An 18981-nucleotide genomic window follows, 5' to 3' on the forward strand; every position below is an offset into this window, starting at 1 on the left:
TTTGTTTTCTATTTCCGTCTTTGTAATGACAATCTTAACTTGCAGTGTACACAAAGCGTATTTTTGTTTCTTTGACATTTTTCTCGACAAAAAGGCAAGATAAAATCTCAGAAAAGTAAATGTCAAAAAGAGTCCATATAGATTTTTAAAATGTTCTCACTCACATGAGTGAGAGATAATGTCAAAAAGAGTCGGCGGAGTAAGTCCACTGTCATAAACATTTTGACAGTTCTATGCCAAATGAATGGAAAAATTTGTTATCAATTAGTTTTTAGTTCTGTTTGGTAACTTTATCGGTCGGAACAAGACAGGCAAAGTTGTTATAAGTTTTCCGAATTTTTTTTCACCGAAAAGTCTGAATTTTTTGTGTTAGGCAAAAGTATCGAGATTTCTAATGATAATGATAGTGGGTTCAAAATTAGGGACAAAACGGATCCATCTCCTTGTTTATTTATTAATATGGGCTCGCATACATAGGAAGGCCCCTTTTCAGAGCCTTATGCGCTCTTTATGTTTTTAATACGGACTTGCAAGGATGATGGTGTTAATGAACCGAACCAGTGCCGCCATCTACCACCGCTATATCACCACTTCGTCTTATATTCGTCGTCTTCTTAGTTTCGTCGTCAGCCGTCATCTAGTAGAAGATATTCTATTTCTTCGTCGTTAGAGAATTCAATATTAAACAACAACAAAAAAAGGCAGCAAAAAAAAATCTGCGGTTTCCTTCTCCACACACGTAGAGGTACTTAGATACTTCATAATAGAATAATGATGAAAAGCAAAAAAAAATAAAATGAAAAAAACAATTCAACTCTTTGCTTACCTCGATGTACACATGTGAAGCCACGCTAATCGATATGCTTCAAATATTATCGTACTTCCGGTTGGTTATTACCTCCGTCGACGTTGTTGGCGGTAGATTGTCTATATTATAGCTATCAACAACAACAACAAAAACAAAAACAGTGCAACAACAACTTTAGAATAGAATTCAGAATAACACAGTTCGGTGAATGCGCTTGGGTATGTGACCAAACAAGCGTGCGGATTGCGGCTCCCGGTACATACTTGGCCGCATACGAAAAATGCGGTAATTCTATGGGGAGGTGATGCGAAGCGACAACGACGACTATGACGACGATATGGCAGGCGGTAAAATTCATCAGTGATGAGGATAATGGTAGTCGTAATGAGCTTGGAAGTCTTTTCAATTTTAAATAATTTTTTTTTTAGTTTTTATTTATTTATGAGTATTTCTGGGTTGTCAATTTTGTTTTTGTTTTCTTTGTGATTTCCTATAAATCTGATTTAAATTTATAGTAAATGAAAGAGAATTTGTAAAAAAAACTTTGCTTTGTTGTTTCTACAGTTTTTGTTTACTCGATTACGGCAAAGCCAAAAAAAGGGGTTATGTGTTTGAACATTACGAAAGTATGTAGGTACTATGTTCATCTGTTCCGTTATAACTACTCAAATACTTATTATTTGACAGATGAAGTTTCTTTGAAAGCGTCTTGCTCATCGGCCGATTATAGGACATAAAGCGTCACATTTAATCAAATGTGGCGCCCTCTAGATGAAAAAACTTGAGATTATCGCTTCTAACCTAAGTCAAGCTGTATAGGTATATAAGAAAAGTTCATTTGCGAGATCAGAGAATTTCACGCAATTTTTCCTTTTTGTTACATTCCAATGAAGAACAAAATTGCTAGGTTCATCGAAGAATGATCACGAAAAAAAAAAACAATAACAAGAATTAAAGCTTTTGTTAAATTCCTAACTGATCACATATGACAGCTGTTGGCTGTCAAAATGACGTTTTAAGAATTTGTTTACTAAGCAATTTATCAGGGGTATTAACAAATGTCATTTTTTCTGTGGAATCAATTTATTTAACTTAAAAAAGCATTCACACATCGATTCTCGTATTTTTTTTTTTTTGCTATTTAAAAGGCCATTACCCCCTTTATGCACTTGGCCAATACAGGAAACATCAACTGCTTGACTGAACCCAATTGAAAATTTGTTCACCCTATTGGCAGACCCTATTGTTTTCATCTCATATTACCACACGCCATTATGCTATACTTATACTACCTATGCCCTGCCTGTTTCCTGCTGCTCCAACTTACTCCTCTACATAATGTGGTGTAGTGTGTATAGTGCCTACCAAAATTTACACATTCAAAAAGAGGTTGTAAAATATACATCGAAACCAATAGAGTTTGTATGTATATCGTATATAAAGAGTTACTAATAGCTTTTTTCTCTAGACGGTTGTTCTTGGAACAAAAACAACAACAAAAACTAGAAGAAAAAAAAAGAAAGAAAAACTACTCTATAAGAATTCTATGCAAACATTAATCACCCGACAAACATCCACTAATCTTGCTCCACCACAAACCAAGTGTGAACGAACCTTTTATTGTTTTCTTCTTGACTTTTATGTTCTGGTGCGACAACACACGACATTGGTACAAGGGTGTTTGTTATTTTTCTCCTACACTCCGCGAAATAATTATAAGGACAAATTTATTTGATTCGTCTTAAGATATGTAAAGGATATTATTTTGTATTTCTTTTATGAATAAGGAGATATGTATATGGGGGATTGTTTCTCACCATTTGTTTTAATTTAATTCATTAGAATACAATAATACAGTTATTTTTTCCGGGTCTGGAGCGAAATAATTATAGGGACACATCTGATTTTTGCACTAAAAGTGAGGTTTAGCGAGATCAAATGTAAACAAAAGTAGGCAAAACAGTAAGAAAATGAATTTAAACCCATTATGACCATTTCATAAGTTAAATTTTTCGGTTATTTTAAAATAAGGCGTGAAAAATCCTTGATCCAGGCAGAAATGGGCAAAATCGAGGCCTACCATGAATAGGGCTTGTGTAAATGGGAAAAACTGGAGGATTAGAAACGTCCGATTGTGTAATTGATAATTTAATTTACAAAGGTGACATGTATGTTTAACTAAAACGATCAGGGAGGAAGCCTTTGGTCGAAGAGAGAGCCAAAAGTGACAAAAAATTAAGTATTTTTCGTAAGAATTTGACAGTAAGAGAAATTTTCGAGAAAATGAAATTGGAAGTGAGAGTATGTTAAGTGCACTAAATAATGGAGGTGGACTAAGCCCATTCCTGTGAAGGTAAATAGTGAAAAACGGCGCTCTTGCCGAGACATAAACTTGCCCGCCTTCGCCTCGGCAAAAAGCATAGGTTCTGGGATGAAAAATGGAAAAACTTTTAAGTTCATCAATGAGAGAAAGTTTAATTTGGATAGCCTAGATGGTGTACCTAACGGTTTTTCCATTTTTCATCCCAGAACCTATGCTTTTTGCCGAGGCGAAGGCGGGCTAGTTTATGTCTCGGCAAGAGCGCCGTTTTTCACCATTTACCTTCACAGGAATGGGCTTAGTCCACCTCCATTATTTACTGCACTCAACATACTCTCACTTCCAATTTCATTTTCTCGAAAATTTCTCTTACTGTCAAATTCTTACGAAAAATACTTAATTTTTTGTCACTTTTGGCTCTCTCTTCGACCAAAGGCTTCCTCCCTGATCGTTTTAGTTAAACATACATGTCACCTTTGTAAATTAAATTATCAATTACACAATCGGACGTTTCTAATCCTCCAGTTTTTCCCATTTACACAAGCCCTATTCATGGTAGGCCTCGATTTTGCCCATTTCTGCCTGGATCAAGGATTTTTCACGCCTTATTTTAAAATAACCGAAAAATTTAACTTATGAAATGGTCATAATGGGTTTAAATTCATTTTCTTACTGTTTTGCCTACTTTTGTTTACATTTGATCTCGCTAAACCTCACTTTTAGTGCAAAAATCAGATGTGTCCCTATAATTATTTCGCTCCAGACCCGGAAAAAATAACTGTATTATTGTATTCTAATGAATTAAATTAAAACAAATGGTGAGAAACAATCCCCCATATACATATCTCCTTATTCATAAAAGAAATACAAAATAATATCCTTTACATATCTTAAGACGAATCAAATAAATTTGTCCTTATAATTATTTCGCGAAGTGTATTTTTTTTTTTTTTTCTCTTTTTGTTCAGTCGTTTAGACTGGTCTTGGTATAATAATCAAGGGTTTTATTTGCTTTAAAAGATTAAGTCTACTCAAATATTGCATCAAAAGCATTGTATACATATACACGTTTAGTATAAGATATCTTATAAAAATGACACCCTATATTGAAAAAGAGTCCGTTTTTACCTTTTTAAAATCTGTTTATTTTTATTCTTCAAGCTTTGCACAAAATATATCTTATTCATATTATTTCATTTGACATTTTTATGTACTTAATAATTTTTGTTGAATACCTATGCAATGAAAATTGAGTTTTTCATCAATTTTGTTCTATAGTCTGTCAAACAGTGACTGCAGAGTTTAAAGAAAGTTAGGCTCAAAAATTCCTGGTTTAAGGTGATGAAAAAATACCTTAAGTTTGCATAAGAAATGGAAAAATTCAAAGCTGCAGAGCTTGCCGCCCTTTCTGAGATCAACCCTGCGAAACCCATGTGGAAAAGTTATGATCCCTTAGTAATCGAGATCCTTTGTTCACTCGCAACACTTTAAAATAAATTCTCACTCATCGCTACATTCTTTGATCTCTGTCGATTTCGGTCGGGTTACGTTCGGGTCAACAAATCTTAAATGTGCTATTGATCAACATGTCCGCTTTCATTCCACCTTGTTGGACAAGCTTGTTCATTATCAAAAACCAACATATTGTGAACGCTGCTTAAAAATTTGAACTTATTAGAGGTATTCATGAAACTGGGTAAACGTGGTAAATGGCAAATGTGATAAACGAAGCTGTCAAAATTTGTATGAAAAAAATTTACATTAATCTGGAAAACTTTCCCGCTCAATTTTGTGTGGAAAAGTTTACTATCTGAATCTGGTAAATGTGAAAAACTTTTGATGTTTAATTTTGATGACAAAATAAACTAAATTGACTGGTGAGAGGTGGGAATATATTTACAAAAAAATATAATAAAACAGAAAAAAATAATTTTAAATACCTACTTTTTTTCAGTTCATAACTCCAAATAGACTTCAAATAAATCGCCGTCAATCGAGAAGATTTCAATCTTTCAAATTTGTCAGATATCATGTTTTTGTCCAAAAAGAACCCAAACAGACCTAATCTGTGGGTATTCTCGACAGGAAAATAAGTGGCAAGTGCATTTGACGTTTAAAGTTTTCCTGACGGCGCACAGTGGGGCAGAATGCCTTAAAATGTGGTATTAAATCAACCGTAAGCGCTAGGAACCTGAAATTTTGTATATATGCTTCTGAGACCCTTACTAGGCCATATCTAATGCTATAATTGCCACGCCCACTAAAACGCCCACTTATTTGGGATCTAATAAAAATGTTAATATTTTTCAGATTGAAAGGTTATTTTAAGGCTCAAGATAATTAATAATATATTAATTTCTTATCTGACATAACTTTTATCAATGCTTTTATCCAACTTTACCCTTATTGTAGAGAAAATCTGATTTACAAAAAAAAATCTTTTTTTTTTAATTTAAAGTTTTTATTTTCATCGACTTTTTTAAATTTAATTAAAAAAACTAAAAAAAAATTATAAAATAAGTTTATTCATCACTTTCGTCATCAGATACGTTAGTTTCAACAAAAATGTTTGCTTCGGGAATGCTTGGGTTTCAATAGCGCAGGTGCTTCTGGGAGATAAGACTGCAATTTTTTTGGACGAGCACGTTTCTTTGCAGATTCTTCTGCCTTTTTAAAAACAATTGAGGTATTGAGCCAATCTTCGTTTGTTGCATTAAATCTTTGTTTGATTCTAGAAGCTTTGACCCACCGCGTTTTGAACTCGGATTAAAAAAGGCGAAAAAAGTCTATTGAATTCATTAACTTGGCTAATTTCGGTACTTTTTGTCATATTTAGAAGATATTTTTTTAAAAAATCCATCTGATCCTCAATCATAACACTCTCACATCTTTTCATAATTTCTACAAGTTGCGTTCTTGTAAAAAAAATTGAATTTGAAGAGATTCCTAAAGCAACGAAAAAAATAAAAAAAAAAAGTGAAGGTTCAAAAGTTACGAAAATTCACATATCACAAAAAGGGTGCAAAACGAGCACGTTTTTTTGACGGAATCACAAAATAAACATCACAAACATTTTAAAATCACATAAAAGACAACTCGATCCCACTCGGAACACATTTAAAAATCAATAGATTTCACAGAACCTTATTTTAGAGGTTCTGTGAAATCCATTGATTTTTAAATGTGTTCCGAGTGAAAAAACTGATCACGGAACTTCACTAAAATTTTACATATATATTTACATATAACAAAGAAAAAATTGTTTAAATAACTCTTACATACCCGAAGTTGAAGGCTGCATACTTAAATTTTTAATGAATCAACAAAAAAAATGAAAAACTGTTCTCAAAGATCACGATGAAAAATCGACAATTTCACTTCTGGCTCAGCTGACTACTAATTAAGCTTAAACAAAACTGTGTTGTGAAAAAACGGGAAGGACTAAAAAAAAATTAAAATAATTTTTTTAAAGGATGGATATTACTGTATTAGAAAATATTAAAAAATTAAGTTTATTTGCAATTTGGTTTTATTAATTATTGCCAGCTTTTGGGTCGATTTGCCCCATTGTGCGGCGTTCACATTGTCCTCACTCCGCCGACTCATTTTGACATATATCTCTGAGTGCAAAGACTTTAAATGATTTTAAAATGTCCTGTTTTTTTTGGTTATTCCTTACTCATCATAAAGTGCAAGTGAGAAAGGAACACAGAAACATCAAAATGAGTCGGTGGATGGAGTAAGACCAATGAGAATATGTTCACATTGAACTCAGTTCTCCGACTCATTTCGACTTTTCTATGATGTTTTCTCAATCACATTTCATGGTGAGAACGAGAACGAAATAACCAAGAGAGGCGTGTCTTTTTCACTCAGTGAGAAAGCAAAGATTTCAAAAAACACATGCAAACACATGCACTATTGTAAGGAATGCGAAAAAAGTGGATCTCGAAATTCTGTTTGTCTGTCTCTATCGAGCTAACAGCCCAAACCAGCGATCTGCTTCAAACTTCATAGTTAAGGATTTTGGGTGATTCTCTATAATGTGAAATTTTTTCTTGAGGGCATGCTTTTCTCAAAAACGGTCCTACTTTCGAAATAAAAATAAATAGTTTTTGAACCTTCATTAACCGTATCTACAATTAAACCGTTTTCTTGATTTCTGGTTTTTTAAAGGAATATTTTATACGAAAGTGATTTAATAAATATTAATTAAAAAACTAAGGTCCATTTGCGGAAACGGAACTTAAATATTTGAGTAAAACATAAAGGACTATGTTCCACATATCGGTTTGCCCGAAATTAAAAGTAGCCCCTAAATCTGACTAAGTTTATCATAATTTAGGAGGAGGAAATAGTAGATCATAAGAGATTTGTGTTCTAATTAAGCAATTTTAATTGAGAAAAAAAGAAATAACTACTTTTAAAAAATGATTTTGGGTGTATAATGATTAACAATCATCTGATTAAGAATGGTTAACTTACTTTCACACGTGTTAACTATTAGCAGATGGTACAATTCGCCGCACAAATTCGTACGACAGATTTGACAATTTTGTTGTTAAAAGTTCCACACACAATACAGACACATACATAGACACACAAATACATGTACATACAAAAATAATCCTTCAAATGAATTTGTTTTTATTAAATTAAACACTATTTTACTGCCGCTTTTACTATTTTTCACTCTTTCTGCATTAAAAATAGATAAAATAGCAAATTTTGTACATTATTTCCGATAAATTGTTCAAAAAATAATTAAATTAACTGACGTTTGAGTCGATTTGATATTTTAATTTGAAACTCTCAGCTATTTCTCGCATGAAAGTAAATAATTGTTAGGTTGAACATAATTTTTTTTAGAAACTTAGAATAAACTAAGTAAAATATAAGTGCTATGTTCGACCTACCTAAGATTCAAATTTATGAGCAAATGGGCCTAAGTAAAAATAACTTAAATATCAATTTTGGATTAAAAATAAATAAATTGTTTTTTTATCATTATTTCTCAACTGTGCTTCTGAGTTCCTAAAATTCTCGGTTTACATGTACAAATGGGTATGTTTGTTCCTTCATAACTTCTAAACTACTTAACATCATTTGACAAACGAGGTATCATTAGAAGCATCTTACTTGTCCGCTAGTTAAGGCTATGAAACGTTCTATAATATAGTGCCGTCTAGAGAAAAATGTTATGAACTAACCGGTTTAAAAAAAAATTTTTTTGTTTAAATTTTATTGGGTTTTGTTAAAAATAATGAACGATAAACTTTTGGCTAAAATTTACGAGGTGAATTTGAAAATATTTTCACGACTGTCTATAAAATCTTCCAATTTATTATAAAACCACTCCCATTATGCAAATACCTGTCATAACTATGTGACAGATCATTGTGATAATAAAAAAAAAAAAAATAAAAACCTTGAAATATACCTATAAACCAAAAACAATGCAACAAACTTAACGCACCCTGCATTCAAATAGAGCTATATAAACATTAAGACCTAGATTATACTATTTAACTTAAAAACAACAAAAAATAAAATAATAATGACATCTTTGTTGTATTTTTTTTTTCTATTTGCAGATTGCTTTGTTGTTTCACTCTTTTTTTTTTATTTTATCGTGAGATGAAAGTAAACTGAAACAAGACACATACACAAACCATCATAAGCTATATTATACACCTTATCTCAGGGATTGTTAAACGCGGCACTAGATAAAACCGTATCTATTTTAAAAATAAAGTGGATTGACGGCGCGGCGCGGCGGGCGGTAGCAGCAGCAGCAGCAGCAACAGCGGTGGCGGTGTATAAGAAAAAGAAAGTTATGATCTTTTAAATATGAGACAGAAATCTACGCAAAATGCCGAGTGAATGGGAGAACAATTCATCATCATCATCCGCAAAGGTATCATCATCATCCGGATCGTCGTTGTCGGCTTCATCGTCAACAGCAACATCACCGGAACCAAATTCAAATGGAAATAACAACAATAACGACTCTGCCAAAAATGGCCATGCAAAGGATTGCGCATTAAAAGCTGTAAGTATTTATGAAAATATATATATATATAAATTGTATACAGACTAATTAGTCTATATTTTTTGTTGTTTTTTTTTTTTTTAATGTTTCGTTTGTACAGGTTTATAATTACGATTAGTTTTTTTTTTTGAGGGTTCGTTCACATCAGACAAACATTTTTAGAATAAATATTTCTCACAAGCTTTTTGAGATAGATTTCAGAAACAGATAATTACAATAGGATGATATCTTTAATGTTGGTTGTTTTCTCATTAAGCAGCGAATGTCTACAAATAAGTCTAGTGGTTGAGGGCTTTAAGATTAAGCTAATAATAACTTGGCTTAAATTTTTGTGTTTGTAAAAAAAGTTGTTTTGAGTTTAAAACAGTGGGATTTTTATATCTAATGGTAACGTTTTAAGTTTTTTTTTCTAGTCTAGATGATGCGAATTCAAAATCATGGTTTTGGAGTACATCCACAATTCCCCAAAAAATTATAAATTCATGACAAAATGAATGTGAAATGGAAGTTCAACCTTTTGTCAAATTTCCTACACACTTCGTTCATCCGATGTATTTTAACGTGAGTCGACATCCTGTTCAGACACAACGCAGTTTGGACATAACGGTTTGGCGAAAACAGAAAACATTGCATGTCAAACAAAGAAACAAATGTCAAAAAAGCGCATAGATTTTTAAAACTGCCTCATTCTACTATCTACCTCTTTTTCACCATGAAGTGATTTCAAGTATCTGACAGTTGTCAATTTTAAAGCTGGAAATGACAAAAAAAAAAAACCATCATGGTTTTAAAATCAATAAATGCAAAAATTGCTACTGTTATTCAATTGCATAATATCAAGTATTTGTCAACAGGTGTCGCGCACTATATGACTTGTATAAATATACGTCAAAATGTATAAGGTCCTCCCCTCCCTCAGAATTTGCGTGAAAATATTATTATATTACATACAAAAAAGTTACTCATACACCACAGTGAATTTCTTAGTTTCCTCTAATTTTATCATACAAATTAAAAATGTAAGAAATTGGCGTTGATGATGTCATCTCTATTTTGTATCTATGCAAACCTTGAGATCTTATTATTTCTAATACAACATACGCCTTAAGTTAAGTGCTTACAAATGTTGGAAAAAAGTAATTTTTGGGGAATTTTTAGAACTTTTTGAATTTTTCAGTGCATGTTTTTTTGAATACCTCCTAAACGATGGGTGGACAAACGACCTCTTTTGGTATATGTAAAGAGCTCAAGATAGATAAACGACAGACTTTTTGAATAAAAGTAATTTTTGGAGATTTTAGGAGACGTTGAACTTTTCAGTACAGAATTAGTTTTTTGAATATCTTCCAAACGATGATTTTTTGAATTGCTCTACAAAATTTTTGAAGGGTGCACAAACGAAAATTTTGGGTGGACAAACATACCTAAAAAAAAAGGTGGACAAACGAATTAGCCTTGTTTGGTTAAAACATTTTGAACTGGCAGTTTTTGCTTCACAGAGCTTAGCTTTTTAAGCTGAGGAATGTTTCTGCTTTATTCGCAAGATTTCACAAAATCGCACGATATTGGTGGCCATATTTTGGTATGGAAATTGTTGTTGCAGAAAAATGGTTTGTTTATGGTAGGTAGCGCCTTTCTGGCACAGCAAATTTGAAAGTTTTTTCTTGTTTTAACCTAACTTAAAATAAAATTAAGATCGTGTCTCAAGATTTTTTGCCCACCAGTTCGTCGGTATGTTTTTTTGTGCATATTAAGGCTTAAAGTAAAACATTATCCAAAACTGCGAAAGTTAGTTAAACTTGATCCTTTTTTTTTAATAAAAAAAAATTAACAATTGACCCACGGTAACCCTACCAGATATTGATACCATGTCAACGAAGATAGTTAAGACGACCGACAGGAAGCAAACATGTTAAGGATCGTGTTTTAGATGAGAACCCTTCCTATGAATTTTAACCAGGCATGCAACTTGTTATTTTTTGTTATAAAATATTAAATGCATTTGCATGTCAAATCAAATTACTTCGATCAAACATAAAAATACTTAACACTTTACGATTACAACTTCTGTTAGAAATTTCATCAAACACCTGAACTTTGCTAATTGCCGATCAAATTGAAGTAGCAATAATTAATTAATGATTGTTGCAAATTATATTTCTTCTAGTGCTATTAACAAACCTATTACACAAAAGATGCCTTCGAGTATATAGTAAGCTATTTCTAAAGTAGGTAAGCTGTCATTTAGAATGACTAAACTTTTCCTAGTGCATATAATAAATTAAATGATGAAAGCTTCTCGTTAATTCTCTTTATAATGCTAATTAAAAATAAATTCATTTTATTTACACTTTGTTTTCACCTTGAAATTCTTTCATTTAAACTTAACACCACCCAAATGATATGTACCTACACCTTTATTGTGTAGGTTATGATAGAGTACTTACTACGATAAAGACTTCACCTTAAAACCACCAGTCTTCTATACACTTCCTTATGACATTTTCAATTGGAATTGAAATCCAATCAAATAAACCCACATTTAATTTTGCATAAAAATTTAACAATTCTTGTTGTAATCAATGTTAGAAGAAAAAGTATATTTTTTCTATCTATGGATATAAGAAGGCTTGACTAGACATTTTTGCAATGACTAAGAGAGTAGTTCTTTTTTAGATTGAAACTGCGTTCAATGAGTTTATATATTTTATTTTTTTTTGTATACTTATGTGTGTATACTGTGGAGTACGTATAAACCATTTAACTATGACTTTGAATTTTAATTAGCTTTATGATCTTTCATCCGAACAACATAAAAACTGTAAGAATAAAATAACTTAAAAGATAAGTGCTGTTAACGGTTTTAAACTTTGGTTAAAGCTGTTTACGTATAACGCTTAAATAAAGAAAACGAAAAAAAAGTTAATAAACAGAGTTTTGATTGTTGAAAGTAGTTTCACTTTATTTAATTTATGGTGAATCACATAATTGCAAAGATTTTTGTTTATGATACTTTTGACATTTACTGCAGTCTTATTAACAAACTCGCCAATTCGAAATATATTTACTCCTTAGGGTTGCTAATTTCTTAAATGTTAAGTTTGTATTAAGTATGGAGAAAATACCCTATCGGTTTTTGTATCTGTTTTTGTATCTGTTCATGTTTGTAAATAAAATGATACTTAATTGTAGGCAACCCTTGATGGACAAACTTTTGATTAGGCAAGCCTAAAAACAATGTTTGTAAACCATGTTACATTAGGGTGCCACAAAAAAAATATGTGAACCACATGGTTCACATTTGAAACAAATTATCGATGAATAAAAATATTTTTAATTAGGGTGGTCAAAAAAGTTTTTTTTTTGCATTAGTGCACAGAAAGTATAGCTAGTAGTATTAAATTCATATCAAATTAATTATGGTTGAATTCCAAGAGTAGGTACCTATAAATGTAAAATACATACATAATAACATTTTTCTGAGCCCTCTAATGCCAAAATATTCAACTTTACATTATATTTCATAAACCATGTTTTACAAAGTTTTTATGTAGCAAAAATCATTTTTTTTTTTTCAAATAATAAAAAAAAAAAAATTAAAATTTAAACCAAGTTTTTTTTTCTTTGAGAATTTGGTTAAAATAATAGGTATTCACGTTAATTTTTTTTTTAATTTCACAAGCAACGGTACCTACAAGATAACATTTTTTGGAGCCACCCTAATACGAACAAAATTTAATTTAAACTCATTATCTTAAAAACCACTATTTAGAAATTTTCAGTGTCATTAAAACACAAAGTTTTCAAAAATGTAAAAAAGAAACATTTTTTGCTCAGAAAATGCTTGATTTTTGTAAATAACAGATGAAAGTAGTTTATCTAAAAATGCACTAATAAAATGCTATTATTTAGGCGCAGGGACATAAGTCCCCGGGACATAGATCCCGAATTTTTTTTTCGGGACTAATGTCCCACTGTACTGGGTCATAAGTCCCGAATCCAATTCGGGAATTATGTCCCACCTTACTGAGACATTAGTCCCGAAAAAAATTTTCGGGACTTATGTCCCACGTATTTTTTTTGCATAAATATATCTATAGAGACTATTAGAGACTACAGCTGACGAAATAATAGAACCGATATAGTTCTGAAGATTTTTTTTCGTAGTACCAACTCCGATGTAAGGTACGGTTACAAGCTGTTGGAAAACAAAATTCTCGCAAAGTTTGCAAATTTATTGGTTAGTCGAAATTGCATCGTGACAAAATATAAACAAATGTATAAAGTGAAAGTTTAATAATTGAAATTTGTGATAATCGATATGAGTACTTACCAGGGTGAAGCGGAAAAAAATTTCTCAGATTCGAATCTGAGAAATTTTTTTCCGCTTCTCGTTTATCGAGTTATAACACAAGCATATCTTTGGAACAAACATAAACTGGCAAAATATTCTCTGTGAAGTTTGAGTTCTATTTTTTTTTTTTTGGCAAACTGAAGCAAGACAGATTTTATATAAAACTTATTTTTTGAAAAGTTGGAATGATATAAAAATCGTAATGGTATTATTTCGCTTTAATAAACCGAAAGTCAAATGTTGAAAAATGGCTTTATTTCTCTTTTGAAATTTAAAATTATGCCAATTCTCCTTCCTCATTTCACTTGGGCGTATTTTATGGCACCAAAAAGTAATCTTATGGATTTCTTAGTACCTATAATATGAACATTTATAGTAAAAATATGTATATAAAATTGTTTTTACTTTATTCGGGACTTACATATGTCCCATTTTCGACTAAAAAATTCAGGACTTCTGTCTCAGTAGGGTGGGACATAATTCCCGAATTGGATTCGGGACTTATGACCCAGTAAAGTGGGACATTAGTCCCGAAAAAAAAATTCGGGACTTGTGTCCCGGGGACTTGTGTCCCGGGGACTTATGTCCCTGCGCCTATTATTTAGCACTATGTCCAGGTTTCAATGAACACTCATAATGTTGTATTGTACTTTAATTTTTATTTTTATCTTTTCACCGCAATAGTGTCAAAAATCCATCCTCGGTTAAATATTTAACCTAATTTACACACTGCCTAAATATTTTTGTGCCGTTAACCCCATGGTGAATTCTCATACTATTTTCTTAAAAATATGATAAATCTTATATTGAATGTTTTGTTTTATATATAGATCTAATTCTTTGGTCACACGTGCATACCAGCCATTATAATCGAGCTAACAATATTATTTTTACTAAGTATTCTATTATTATTAATATTTCTACTAAATCCAACAAATAATAATATGTCATCGTATCAGCTGACAATGAGCGTTCTATTGTGAAATTCTCATTGATATTACCGATTAATCATTCTAAACAGTTTTTTTTTTTTCTTCTTTTCTGTTTTTAAAATTGTTATTTGCTCATGGAATTTTAAATGAAAAATAACAAAATAACGACTGCTATGTCAATAGTCAATTAGGGTTTTGTTTGGGGATACAGTTTTGCGAATGGGTATGTAGGTATAGATACGTATTTACATTTTTGTTTAGATACATACACAAACTGTGAGTCATGCAAGCATGACATATTTATTTACACTGCGCGACATTTGAATAGAATCATGTAATTTTTTGAACGAATACAAAAATTAGCTTCGTATTTCTTTTAACAGTATAAAATGTTCGTTGCAATAACTTGTTTAAAAACGTGATAGGTTAGTTTTAAAATTCACTCAAAGTTTTTTATTTTTAATTTAATGTTAATTAATAGCAAATCGATCAGCTTTGGAATATTGCACACAAATCAGCTAATAAAACAATAAAGAAAAACTATTACTACTTTGAAAATAATATTTGTTTCTATTTAAATGACGCGCACTGTATGTACTGTCATAATTTTTGTTCTTAACTTATTAAATTCCACAAAAATTACTGAAGCATTAAAGAATTTTGTAATTAACTTAAATCAATTTAAGCAAAATAAATGTCAACAATATTGTATATTTTGGAAAGTTTAATTAAATTATATTTAATGTTTTGTCATTAAATAAGCCTGTTAAGTTAAAGAGCAGAATAATTGTGAAAGAATCTTTCAAGAATTCCACACTCACTAGTTACTTTTTATAGATAAAATTAATTTCTCGGAAGAATGTTTTTTTTTGAGAAAAGTTGACATTTCAATTTCGATTTTGTTTATTGTTCCGTCATAGTTTCTTTTGTTTTTTTTTTTTTTAAATACTTTCATGGGACTACAATAAAAAATGTCTTGGTAAATGGTTAAATAAATTGCATAAAATTGTTTATTTGCCTTTATTCTGGTAGTAAATAACGTTTGAGCAGAATAAATAGCAATATAAACAAGAAAAATGACTTTAAACCGGGCAAAATGCTTAAAATTATTGAAAAAACTTCCGAAACAAATTTTGTTCGAAGTCGTACCGATAAATCGAAAAACTAATGATGCCAATCGATTTCTAAGGTCCGAAATAGGGGGAAACAGTCAACAGCGCACTTGTCAAAGATTTTGACTTGCACAATCAAAGTCGTGCAAATTTTTGCAAATAATTTCATAAACATACCAAGTTTTTTGACATTTGCGGCTTTAAGGTGAAGCTCTGTCAGATACTTGCAGTTGGCGGTGTTCACAATGAACTCAATCTTCAGACTCTTTTTTACGTCCCTGTTTTTTTTTTTCTCAAAAACATCACACTGCGTTTGCACCCAGCAATGTACTAGGCTTAAGACTAGAAAAATAGCTTAGTTTTGTTTCTACTTTTTTGACAGCAGAAAATTTGAAGAATAATCAAATTTTTAACCAAACTTCGTCTCAAGCTGTCAAAATAAATACCTTTATGAACACTAGGTCTGTTCCAGACTGCACTAAATAAGGCAGTCTGTCAAATTAATGAGAGTTTGGAGAGAATTCTCTCAGAAGGAAATAAAACTACGAAAGACTGCCGAAAAGTCTGGAACAAATTGAACACCAATATTCAACACAATTTCATATTTTATGCTTAATTCGATAAACATTAACTCTTTTTTAATTCAAAAAACACGTAAACGCGATTCAATTTAAAAATTACTACAATTTGATTTGTTATCATCTTTATTTATTTGTTTGACATACGTCAACTTTTCATTTGACAAGACTCATATTTCTGCCGGAAGAAATTCTTTGGGCTAAATTTGTCAGGGTGGAGAAAATTTTTTACTCTCTCGTGAGCGCTCTCTTTTACACAATTTTTGAAGTTGGGAACAGACTCTGACCAAAAATAACCAAATATTATTAAATTCGGCAGTTTAAAACTGAGTGTGGAACGGTCCTACTATGTATTATTTGATCTAAATCTGTCAAAAAAAAACAAATTTTTAATCTTTTTGTCTTCAACTCAGTAATCTTAAAATCAATTTTTTTTTAGATTTTGTCAAAAAATAGATTTTTTTTACCAATGGAAAACCCCATTAGATAGAAAAATTGTTTCTGCAATTTAGCAAATTATATCTGTTTATCTTTGTTCTTATTAAAACGTAAAGTATCATAAAGTATCAGCCATGATTAAATAGATAGCACATTTTTACACACAAAGCAGTTTTAGATATGTAGATTGAATTCATAAAAAATAAATTATATTTATTTTATTCAATCTTGTTTTCCCGTTTCTTTCTAGTTTTTTTTTTACTCGTTTCTAATCTTCTCCATTTCTGTATAAAACAAAAATGTAGGTAAATTGATAGCCTGTCTGAAACGTCTGAAGCTATTTCCAATCCACCCACTGATGTCTGCTTGGTTAACGGTCACTAAATGGCGTTAGTGAGTTAAATGTCAGCTCTTTCAAATGACACTAGACTTTTGATAAATGAAGTGGTCATAATGTGTTGTGCTCTATCATTTTCATAGATTTCCAGTTTTTTTTTTTTTTTTTTTTAAGACTCACATGATGATGAAGCAAAGTTTTTTTTTAATTTATTCATTTGAGATATTAATCTGTATTTTGTATGTTTCCTCTTCAAATTATTTAATAAACATAAATGATGTTATGAAATTGTTGACATTTAAAAAAAATCTCGAATAATATCTTTCACATGAAATATGATTTAAAACATATTAGTTGTTTGTAATTGAGAAAGAAATAATTCCGGAGAATAGAGTAATAAAAGGACAAATGGTTTCTATGCTAGTTAAATTTCAACACAGTTGTGAATTTTCAAAAGGGTGTTTTTGACTTATTCTTTTATATCTTAAGATTAAAAGAGTTTTAAATCGGAATTTGGTGAATTCAAATAAGGAATATTTTGTAAATTGTTTTAAAGAAGACAAAAAATATGAGTTACTGTCAGTTGAAGTGTTACCACCTGAACACAATGGAGGCAGTTTGAATCTTGTTTAAAAAATTTGTTTATAAGCCAAATTTGGCTTCGTATGCATTAAGGGGTAAGAAATTTTACTAATTTTATTTATTCAAATTATGTAAAGAATAAAATTAAAAATATCAAAAGATAAATATTTATCATTTAAAAACAAAATAAAGTAAAATAAATACATTGCATTACAAAAGGTTAAGAATTAATTCAAATTTGGCTCATTTTAAGCCATGGAACCGAGAAAAGCAATTTTTTTTTCCGTTATATATATTTTTTTCTGGTTTACATTCTTTCCACTGTCAAAGTAAGTCTTGCTCCAACATTTTCACCCACTCCCAGATCTTAAAAAAACTAAAAAGTAATAAAATGATTGAAAAATATTATAGGTTTGCCTCCCTCCCCCTAAATTTTTTGTGGTTACGCCCCTGGAAATGGGGCTAACATAAAAAAAATGTCTCTAAAAGCGAAGGGGCTCCATTTCTGAAGTAAAACATAGCTTCCAAGCAAAAAAAAATGTAAAGGAAGAAAATTTTCCAACAAAAAAATATAACAAATTGTGTAGATTTAAAACCCCTTAATGCATACGAAGCCAAATATGGCTTCCGTACTTTTTGCCCTCCCAAACCCAGGCCAATAATTTTTTTTCAATAAAAATTGGTTCAAAGTATACATAATAAGACAATCGATCAAAAATAAATTTTTAATTCCACTTTCCTTTCCAAACAAACGAAGTAATTAACACTTTAAGTATGAATATATTCTACACTTTTGATTTCAATGCACACGACTGATCGACTCACCTGTGATCATAAAATACACCTTTATTTTGTGTCGGACACACGAAAAAACTATCGTTATGGGTTCTCAGAAACACAAAGAAGAGGATTGTATTGAATCTTTATAATTTTTTTGTGACAGAGAAGAGAAAAGTGCATACAAATAGACAAAACCATATTTGGCTTCGTATGCAGTAGAGGGTTAAGCTTTGGACGAAACGGAGGGGAACAGCGCTCGCAACGGTACTCAACCGATGAAAACTTACCAAAAAGTCAAAGAAAACAACAACAAAAACGTGGATTTGACATTAGCATCCGACTGCTTCCTCTGGAATCATTTACTTTCAAAACATGATAAGTCCATGATTTTAAATTTTTCAGGAGAAGAAAAAAACGTTTTATTTTCTTTTGATGTGTGTAGCAAAATTTATAAAAAATACATTCTGTAGAACTTTTGCTTAGGTACAGATTACCGTTTGGTTTTTTTTATTTTTGGAGCGATAGTTCAAAAGATAAAAAATAAAAACGATTTTGAACTTATCATACTTTGAAAATAAACGGATGCGAAATTAGTTTTAAAATGGGTAAACAATTTTGCTTTCAACTCCAGTCTATCACAAAATTGTATTTGAGATTAAAATATAATATAACTTTAAAGCTAAAATTT

At 30.8% G+C, this 18981-nt stretch overlaps 1 protein-coding gene across 8 annotated transcripts in view; it reads left to right on the forward strand.

Annotated features, from left to right (window-relative positions):
* Positions 1-18981, forward strand: part of LOC129913661 (uncharacterized protein CG43427) — a 111771-nt gene that overhangs the window by 47839 nt on the left and 44951 nt on the right. For all 8 annotated transcript variants that reach the window (XM_055992440.1, XM_055992438.1, XM_055992439.1 and 5 more), the window contains one exon: positions 8723-9180. In XM_055992440.1, coding sequence (XP_055848415.1) covers positions 9001-9180 — 180 coding nt within the window. In that variant the 5' untranslated portion in view covers positions 8723-9000. The remainder of the gene's footprint in view (positions 1-8722; positions 9181-18981) is intronic.

The sequence above is a fragment of the Episyrphus balteatus genome, chromosome 3, assembly GCF_945859705.1.
Source record: "Episyrphus balteatus chromosome 3, idEpiBalt1.1, whole genome shotgun sequence".
Classification (NCBI taxonomy): Eukaryota; Metazoa; Arthropoda; class Insecta; order Diptera; family Syrphidae; genus Episyrphus; species Episyrphus balteatus.